Genomic DNA, 9,278 nt, shown 5'->3' with positions numbered 1-9,278 from the left:
CTGTAAAGTCTGGTGCTGTATGTGAGTGTTATGCCTTAACTATTAACTCAGATATGCAGGTTGTGTAGTTCTCAGAGCGAATACACGTACATACTCCAGCTCTGTCTTCTCTTACACTCAACTTGTGATGTCATAATAAGTGATATTATGAGTGGGCGGAGTTTAATCCCTAATCAGAGCTTGCCGTGTGTGTATTTAGGTATGATGTCAGCAAGCCATCACTGCCTCCGTGCTGTTGTTGTTAGCCATTCTGTCTCGGAGATGATTAGCAAAGTCCAACTGGGTCTGAGAGAGAACTCGATTGATCACGGTTTTGGGAATCCAGCCCTGAAAAAGAGAGTAAAATATACATTATACATTATCTCATTAAATTCTGAGCTCCAAAACCTGGTTTATAACACGTTCTCATCAACTTCTCATCACACCTCAGAAGCGTGTTGTAACTGCTCAACCAAACCACCTGGAAATCTCAAGAAATGTTTATATTCAGCCATGTTTGAGATATTTCCACTGCAAGAGCCTTTTTAGGGCATGAGGAACCTTTAACAAAAGATATGGAACCTTTTCAAGGATAATTTTAGGAACATACGTACTTTTTTTTAGGAAGGAAGGAATTTTTCAGGAACAGAGAAGGATTCTCATAAACACAGGAACCTTTTCAGGAACCTGAGAAGGATTCTCAAACACAGGAACCTTTTCAGGAACCTGAGAAGGATTCTCAGAAACACAGGAACTTTTTCAGGAACCTGAGAAGGATTCTCAGAAACACAGGAACCTTTTCAGGAACCTGAGAAGGATTCTCAGAAACACAAGAACCTTTTCAGGAACAGAGAAGGATTCTCAGAAACACAGGAACTTTTTCAGGAATCCAAGTGAAATTAATTACAACCCAATTTTTTTCAGTTAGGAACTTTTTTCAAACCCAGAGATATTTTTGGGAGCACAGGAACCTTTTTAGGAACCCAGAAACATTAAAAAAAAAAAAAAAACACAGGTACTTTTTCAAGAAGGGACAAAACTTTTCTGTAACACTTTTGAGAACCCCAGAATGTTTTCAGGTACCCAGAAGGATTTTCAGGGACTCTCAGAAAAGCTATGAATTGTTTGTTGGTTCATCTAAGCAACCACGAGTCTCTTTAAGAACATGAAGAACACAAGAACCTTTTCAGGAACCCAGGATTTTTTCAGAAGTCAGGGACTTCTACAGCATTCTAGGAACCTTTTTTAGAAACCACACAATCTGTTCAAGAACTCAGGAGCACTGAAATAGTTTAATTCGCTCAGAACCTGTTGAGGAACACAGGAACATTTTCAGGAACTATTTTTTAGTTCTTCTTCAGAGCTTGCTTTCCCTGTGAAATGTTGCTGATTGGTCAAAACACAAGCTCCACAAACTCTCCAACTCACTAAATGATATTTTTAGCCATATTAAATAATTGTACTAACTAAATATAGCATGAGCTAAATGTAGAAAGTTAAATAAATCTGGGGTAGTCATACCTTCAGGTCTAAACTGAGTAACCAGGTGAACTTTGTCTTGTTGGGATCATTTGCGCTCGGCTTCATCACGATGCATGTTGGCCCGTTCTCCGCTCTGAGGGATTTAATGCAAACAACTGAATTAGTGGACCTTACATCACTTCCTGGATATGAGCCGTGTTTTGTACGTATTAGAAATTTAAGTTGTATTTTTAAACCCACCGAATGAAGCCCTTCTGTTCAGGCATGCTGGGATGTTGGGTCGCCATCCCAGCCAGGAAGCAGGTTGAGCCTCGGCGTTTAGTACAGCGCACACTAACAAAATCCCGCGGACCCACCACATTCCCCGGGGTCTCCGCCGAAACCTCGTGGGTCACCATGGTGTCCTGATTGATCTTCTGTAGGATCTGAGAAACACAGAGATCTGATTTCTCAAATTAAAACCTCCAGCAGCATTAACATACAGTACAGACATGTACAGTAAAGGTTGTTATATACTTAACTAGCTTAGTGCTGGTTTTTACTTGCTAAGCTATTTAGCTAGCCGCTATGCTCTGAAATGCAAAATCAGTTCACTTCCTGTAAACACCAATCATTAATAATTATTTATTTATTTGTTTGTTTGTCGTGTACTGAATAATCTTCCAACTTATTATGACAGCTAATCCACTTGCTAACCATTAGCACACAACTTAAACACGTTAGCTAGCAGCTATGCTAGGACATTCTCGCTCTCTGTCCATGCTAAATGTTTCCCTCATGACAGAATAACTTAAAGCCAAGTCACATCCTGTATTCACTACGTTTATTAACGGCTTACTAAATGATATTCTAGCAATACTAAGTAAGGTAATGCTAGTTTGTTTGTTGTTTCATGCAGATGTACATCGCGTATTGTTTAACTGATAAAATAGAGCTTTAGTTATTTAGCTAACTGCTATGCTATGAAATGACGACGCCGTGTCTTGGCTCATAACTTCGGTCATAACTTTAACTCCATTAACTTCATCGCTTTAAATGAAAATAAATTAAGAAGTGGAATTTATGTTCCAAAGAGGAATTATGACATTTGTGCTTTAAAAAAATTACCAAAAAAAGAATGCTGAGCTGAAGAATATTTAATATTTCTCCATTTAAAAAAAATCACTAAATATGTTTTGCATGTTAGAAGTGATTCAAATTGACTCTGATTCAGATTCAGTGTCCTGGGAATAATTTCACTCAGTCGACTCGTCCTGGAATGATTCTGTTGATGGACCAGTGAGCGCCTGAACATTGAGCCATGCGCTGACATTCGTAAGAGGACAAACTGGAGGCTGTTAGCTGTCATGACTTGTCATCAGAGAGACAGACAAAACTTTATTTATCCCCGAAGGGCAATTAGAAGGGCGAAGAGCGGTACCAAGAGAATGAAATCACAAAAAGAATAAAATCACAAAAGTGGGTGGGCAAAAAAAACCCAAACAAACAGCGTATTATGTACAATGTACAATGGCAGACCTGCTGCCAGTAACAAAGTAAAAAAAATTTTAAAAAGCAGCAGATAAAATATGGCAAATAAATAAAATGAAGCATGGATAAAATTAAAGTGACAATATGATTAGAGTGACATTGTAGTGTCACTTATAGTCTGCTTAGATTAGTCTCACAGCTCTGATGAACCAATGATTGGACATGAAACACTAATGGAGTCTTCTCACCTTGACTTGTTTGACGTTGGGGTTCCACTCGCCCATGCGCTCCATGTTCTCCACCAGCTCCTCATACAGATTGTCAGGCTGCTGGTCCAGAACCACCTCCAACCTGAAGACCTTGCCAATGTCTGGAAGAACTTTACTGAGCACTTTATCTCCTGTCGACTGGATCAGAGGAAAAGCAAATCAGAACTCGCGATTAGATCCAAAGCTGAAACCCAAACACGGCTCATCTGAAATGTTTTGACTTTTTACTTTCTAGGTCCTGTGACATTTGAGTGTTTGATGATAAGAAAAAATATGAGACACCACAAACAGAGAAAACGTGTATGCTCTCTCTTTCTCTCTCTCTCTCTCTCTCTCACACACACACACACTCACGGTCTCAATCTCAGTTTGCCAGCCATCTGGGTCACTGAGGATATTGATGGACTTCTGTAGTGCCTCTTGACCTTGTTGTGCATAACCCCGCTCTGATTCACTCAGAATCTCCTCCTCGAGCCTGCTGCCTACACACACACACACACACACACACACACACACACACACACACACACACACACACACACACACACACATATATACATACAGTTTTCAAGGATGCACAACGACCATGAATAAGGTGTCATTCACAGATATAACTTATATAAAGTTATATATCACTTATATTCTAAGTTTCTGTGGAGAACCTCCACAGAAAGAACCCAAAGAACCCTTACAGAACCATTACAGAACATTTGGAGGTTTTGTAATGAGATACACATGTGTTTTTGATGAACATTCTTTGTGTGTGTATGTCTTCTCTCACAGAGCAGTGAGCTCCTGCGGCGGATGTTTCTGACCCACGTGCTTGGTCCAGGGCCGGACAGTTTGCTCAGCTCATGGTGGATGGCCAGCATGGTGTTCTTCCTCAAACCTGCAAACACACAGCAAAGGTTTTATCACATGGATTCCAACTTGGTGTGTGTGTTTATGGTTCTGACTACTGTCACACTTGTTTCTGTTCACTTATTCTTGCACTTCGATCCCATACACATTTGAGTCGACTCTGATTCAGATTCATAGTGCTGAGAATCCAATGAGTTGACTCTTATACAGATTCAACACTGTCGATTCCCAGAACCCTGAATCTTAACCAGACTCAACTCCAGAACTGTGTAGAACGTGTGGAACTTAACAACGCTTACTGTTCAGTTGATTCCCAACACTATAAATTTAAATCAGAGTCAACTGATTCAGATTCGGAGTGTTGGGCATCAGCTGAGTCGTCTGATACAGATCCAGCACAAGTGATTCTCATGACTCTGAATCTTAATCAGTGTTGACTCCATGTTGTATAGAATGAGTGGGACTGAACAACATTGAGTGCTCACTCGACTCCTAACACTCTGAATCTGAATCAGAGTCAATTGATTCAGATTCAGACTGTTGGGAATCAATTGATCCAATTAACTGAAACCCACATGTTGCTGTAGGGTTTTATGTTTGTTTGTTTTAAAAATTAACTTAGTGAACATTTTGGTCCATTTCTGAATGAACAACGTAAATACATAAATGCAGCAAAACACAATTTAGAGACAGCAACAATTTTAAACATCAGGCAAAATGAACAGAAATATATTTTGCAAATATGTTTTGGTATCAACTTAATCTTTTATACTGATATAATTTTAATAATATTAACATGCACTATTCGATCAAGTCGCTATAAATGAAATGTTCCAAGGGTGCACAAACTTTTGCTTACCACTATATAATGTATATAAGTTAGTTTTTGTGCATTTCTTGTAGATTCATGTTTCTCTGTGATGTTTACTTGGTTAATAAGTGATGTTTCTAGAATGTTCTGATCAAATACTGATTAATTACTGGAGTATTTGCTATCAGCTCGAAATCAAGAACCGTAATGTCGGATTAAACAGATGTTTAACATGTTGGAAGTAGATGAAATTAAATCGTGGTTCTTACCCGTCATGTTCCTCATGTGTCTGTAGGAAATGCCGGCACACAGTTTGAAAGTCGCAGGCAGCATCGTGTCACTTTCTGATTCACTGAATCACTGAATCGTACCTCTGTGTTTTTGGACCCCAGCGTCCCTCACACTCTTTATATGTCCTGAATGAGACGAGGCCACGGGCGTGTCAGCTCACAGATAAACGCTCTGGAGCGGAGGTGGCCTTGAGAGTCAAGGATGAGCATTGAACACACTGAGCCTGTCTTCACACGCCGTAAACACGCTGTCTCAGATAACAGAACATGGCCCACAGAGAGAGAACATGGAAGTGCAACTATGGCTTTATTTTAATTAATAATAAAGTAAACAGGAGCAGGAAGTGGGCTGCTTTCCACAAGCGCATACATTCTGAATCATGAGGACAAAGGGTCAAGTTTTCACTTGGAAGTGTGTTTTATTACGTCACGGTGTCATTTGGACTGTTCTGGTTTCCGAGCTTCAGTCAGAATAAACACAATGTCCAAAATTAATGTTATTTCATTAATTCAACAAACTCATATTCATGTTGTAAATATTTTTTTAAGGCTCAATTTCATCCTGAGGGGAACAAAGTGGAAAAATATAAATAAAAATGACACGTTTGTAAATGTAGACTTGTACTTCTTGTACAGTTGGAAAGCGTACCTTTATTTTACAATTTATCGTAAACAAGTTAGAAATGGGCGGCACGGTGGTGTAGTGGTTAGCGCTGTCACATCACAGCAAGAAGGTCCGGGTTCGAGCCCCGTGGCCGGCGAGGGCCTTTCTGTGTGGAGTTTGCATGTTCTCCCCGTGTCCGCGTGGGTTTCCTCCGGGTGCTCCGGTTTCCCCCACAGTCCAAAGACATGCAGGTTAGGTTAACTGGTGACTCTAAATTGAGCGTAGGTGTGAATGTGGGTGTGAATGGTTGTCTGTGTCTATGTGTCAGCCCTGTGATGACCTGGCGACTTGTCCAGGGTGTACCCCGCCTTTCACCCGTAGTCAGCTGGGATAGGATCCAGCTTGCCTGCGACCCTGTAGAACAGGATAAAGCGGCTACAGATAATGAGATGAGATGAAGTTAGAAATGAAATGTGGGTGTGCTGTATAGAAGACAACAAACAGAAATATAAATTTGGAAAGTTTTTCCATCACGCTGACCTTTTACACTGATATACTTTTGTTTTTGTTTTTTTAAATATCTAAACACACTATTTTTTGGACGCTGAAGCTCCGAAGCCCAACACTACAGATATCTTACTGTAAATAAAACATCTTCCTAATTCTGTTCTGAAGGATGCACAAACATTTGCACACTCCTGTCTGTCTATTTGTCTATATATTTTTTTATTTAGTTCTTTATCATGTTTAATGCATTTCTTGGAACTTTCTGTCCCTGTGTGAGTGTGTACCTGTAATGTAATGTTATTTAAAGGAAAATTTTAGGATTTTTTAACCTGGGTTCTATTTTCCCGTCTCTTTGGGTCGAAATATTTACTAAGGATAAAAATGATTAAAATCGGTCCAGTACTGAGTTACAGCACTATAACCAGCAAGTGCAACATGGCTATATAATGTAGCCCTATGGGTCATGGTGGTGTAGTGGTTATCACTGTGACCTTACAGCAAGAAGGTTCTGGGTTCGAGCCCAGTGGTCGACAGGGGCCTTTCTGTGTGGATTTTGCATGTTCTCTCCATGTCTGTGTGGGTTTTGTCCGGGTGCTCCGGTTTCCAGTGTGGGATTTATCTTCGTACGTCTTTTGGTGGGACTGTGGGCGACTACGCCACTGGAATTACATCCTGACCCTCTTTTGGTGGACTTTTTTTTGTAACGCAACCTTGGGAGTTAGAAAGGCGCTATATAAGTTGAAATTATTATTATTATTATTATTATTATTATTATTAAAACTGGCATTTGTGTTGTAAATATTTTATTCACTATCATTTTGCGAGGAAACAATGTTCATTAGAAAAAAAAAGGCTGGCATCTGTAAATGTAGAGCAAAAAAAAATGACTTTAGTAGTGTCCTATAACCACCATCACTTATTTGTATGTGTGATTTGGGACACACCCTCAGTGGAGTGATGGTGTTTATCTCTCCATACCGTGCTCACCGACCTGGAACAGCGGAACACATATGTTCATTGATTTCAGCTCAGCATTCAACACCTTTGTGATCTCCCAATTGGTGACCAAAGTCCAGGATGTAGGATTCAACACTGCCCTGCCCTCTGCAGCTGGATTCTAGACTTCCTGAGCAGTAGACACCAAGTGGTGTGGGTCGAAACCATCACATCCTCCAAACTGACACTCAACACCAGGGTCCCCAAGGGCTGGGTGCTCAGCCATGTCCTGTATTCCCTGTTCACGCATGACTAGAGCTCCAACAGCACTATCAAATTTATTCACGGTGCCCTGATCATTGGCCAAATTAGCGATAGCAATGGAACGGTCTTCAGGGAGCAGGTGAGAGCCCTGGCTGAACGTCAGAAAGAATAAGGAGGTGGTAGTGTACTTCAGAAGGACATAAAGAACACATTCACCCATCTTCATCCAGGGGATGGCAGTGGAGATGGTCATCATCTTCAGGTACCTTGGCGTACACATCAGCGGGGACCTGAAATGGACCACACGCACAAACACTGTGGTGAAATCAGCCAGACAGTGTCTCTTCTTCCTCAGCAGACTGAAGAGATTCAGCATGGACTCCAGGATATTGTACAACTTCTACCTGTGCTCCATGGAGAGTATCCTGGCTGTTGCCATCATGGCATCACAGCTCTGAGCAGGACCACAAGATCACCCAGAGAGCAGTCAGAGCTGCAGAGCACATCACCAGGTCCAAATTGCCAACCATACAGGGCCTCCACACCCAGAGGAGTGGCAGGAAGGCCTTAGGATCATCAGGGTCACCCAGCCATGGACTGATTACCCTACTACCATCCAACAGGAGCTACAGGGGCATCCAGTCCAGAACCAGCAGGCTCAGAGACAATTTTTATCCCCAAGCCATCAGGATACTGAACTCCACCATTAGTGAGGGTATCAGGTTGGAGATTAATCATTATTTACAGATCACACACTTTTCCACTTTGCACTTTATTCACTTTGCAATTTGCACTACTTACACACATTCTAGAATTAATTATTTTAGTAAATATTTATATATTCTATCTTCCTATTTTATTCTTATTACTAGTTTATTCTTTTTAGTACGTTATGGGGGATTTGAGAAGGTTAAGAATTTCATTGTATAAAATGTTGCCTTGTGGTGTTGATGTGTATCTGACAATAAAGCCTTGAATTCAAAATGAATTGAACGGATGGTGTTTATGTGGCCTGTATAGTGAACAGAGTGTGTGGTTTGGGACACACCCTCAGTGGAGTGACGACAGTGTTTATGTGGCCTGTATAGTGAACAGAGTGTATGGTTTGGGACACACCCTCAGTGGAGTGACGACAGTGTTTATGTGGCCTGTATAGTGAACAGAGCGTGTGGTTTGGGACACAACCTCAGTGGAGTGACGACAGTGTTTATGTGGCCTGTATAGTGAACAGAGTGTGTGGTTTGGGACACACCCTCAGTGGAGTGACGACAGTGTTTATGTGGCCTGTATAGTGAACAGAGTATGTGGTTTGGGACACGTCCACATGGTCTCAGAGCATTTTTTAAGGATTTTCCACTAGGAGACCAACTGGTCTGGGCAATACAATCACAGGCCCCAGAGTCCATGCGGCTGCACCGCTGCGGCATATTCTGTGATGCAAATTGCCGCATTACGAATCCTCGTTTCAGCCAGCATAATATCAGCATAGTTAATGTAGTGCCAAGTTTTCCTTGTTAAATGTATACTTACATGGTACTTGGTTAATTAATTGCAACTGATTGAACCAAATGATAAGACATAACTTGGTTTAAGATTTGGTCTCCCAGTGAAGCTGGTTTGGCATTGACTAGGAGACCAAATCTGGCCACTGGGAGACCATTTGGTCTCAGTAACTATGTTAAAAAATGCTCTGGATGGTCTGATAACAGCGTCTATGTGGCCTGCCATACAGTAGTGACTAGTAAGTGTTCTTTGAAACATGTCCACAGTGGACTAATGATCTTTCTCTTCTTTCATGAAGTAAT

At 41.0% G+C, this 9,278-nt stretch overlaps 1 protein-coding gene across 1 annotated transcript; it reads right to left on the bottom strand.

Moving 5' to 3' along the window:
- Positions 1–207: 207 nt before the first annotated feature.
- On the bottom strand, positions 208–5,205 carry star (steroidogenic acute regulatory protein). Its single transcript, XM_060930655.1, has 7 exons — positions 5,142–5,205; positions 3,982–4,089; positions 3,555–3,682; positions 3,180–3,338; positions 1,702–1,886; positions 1,501–1,594; positions 208–327 (listed from the first exon to the last, which is right to left on the bottom strand). The coding sequence occupies exons 1-7, from the start codon at positions 5,203–5,205 to the stop codon at positions 208–210; spliced, it is 858 nt and encodes a 285-aa protein (XP_060786638.1).
- Positions 5,206–9,278: the final 4,073 nt, after the last annotated feature.

This window comes from Neoarius graeffei, chromosome 10, assembly GCF_027579695.1.
Source record: "Neoarius graeffei isolate fNeoGra1 chromosome 10, fNeoGra1.pri, whole genome shotgun sequence".
NCBI lineage: Eukaryota > Metazoa > Chordata > Actinopteri > Siluriformes > Ariidae > Neoarius > Neoarius graeffei.
This window is presented reverse-complemented; position numbering and strand designations above follow the sequence as displayed.

Excerpts from the sequence above, each read along its gene's own strand:
- star (XM_060930655.1), bottom strand. The coding sequence starts at position 5,205 with ATGCTGCCTGCGACTTTCAAACTGTGTGCCGGCATTTCCTACAGACAC. Across the intron at positions 4,090-5,141 it reads ACACATGAGGAACATGACGG|GTTTGAGGAAGAACACCATG; the intron begins GTAAGAACCACG and ends GTGTGTTTGCAG. Across the intron at positions 328-1,500 it reads TACTCAGTTTAGACCTGAAG|GGCTGGATTCCCAAAACCGT; the intron begins GTATGACTACCC and ends TCTCTTTTTCAG.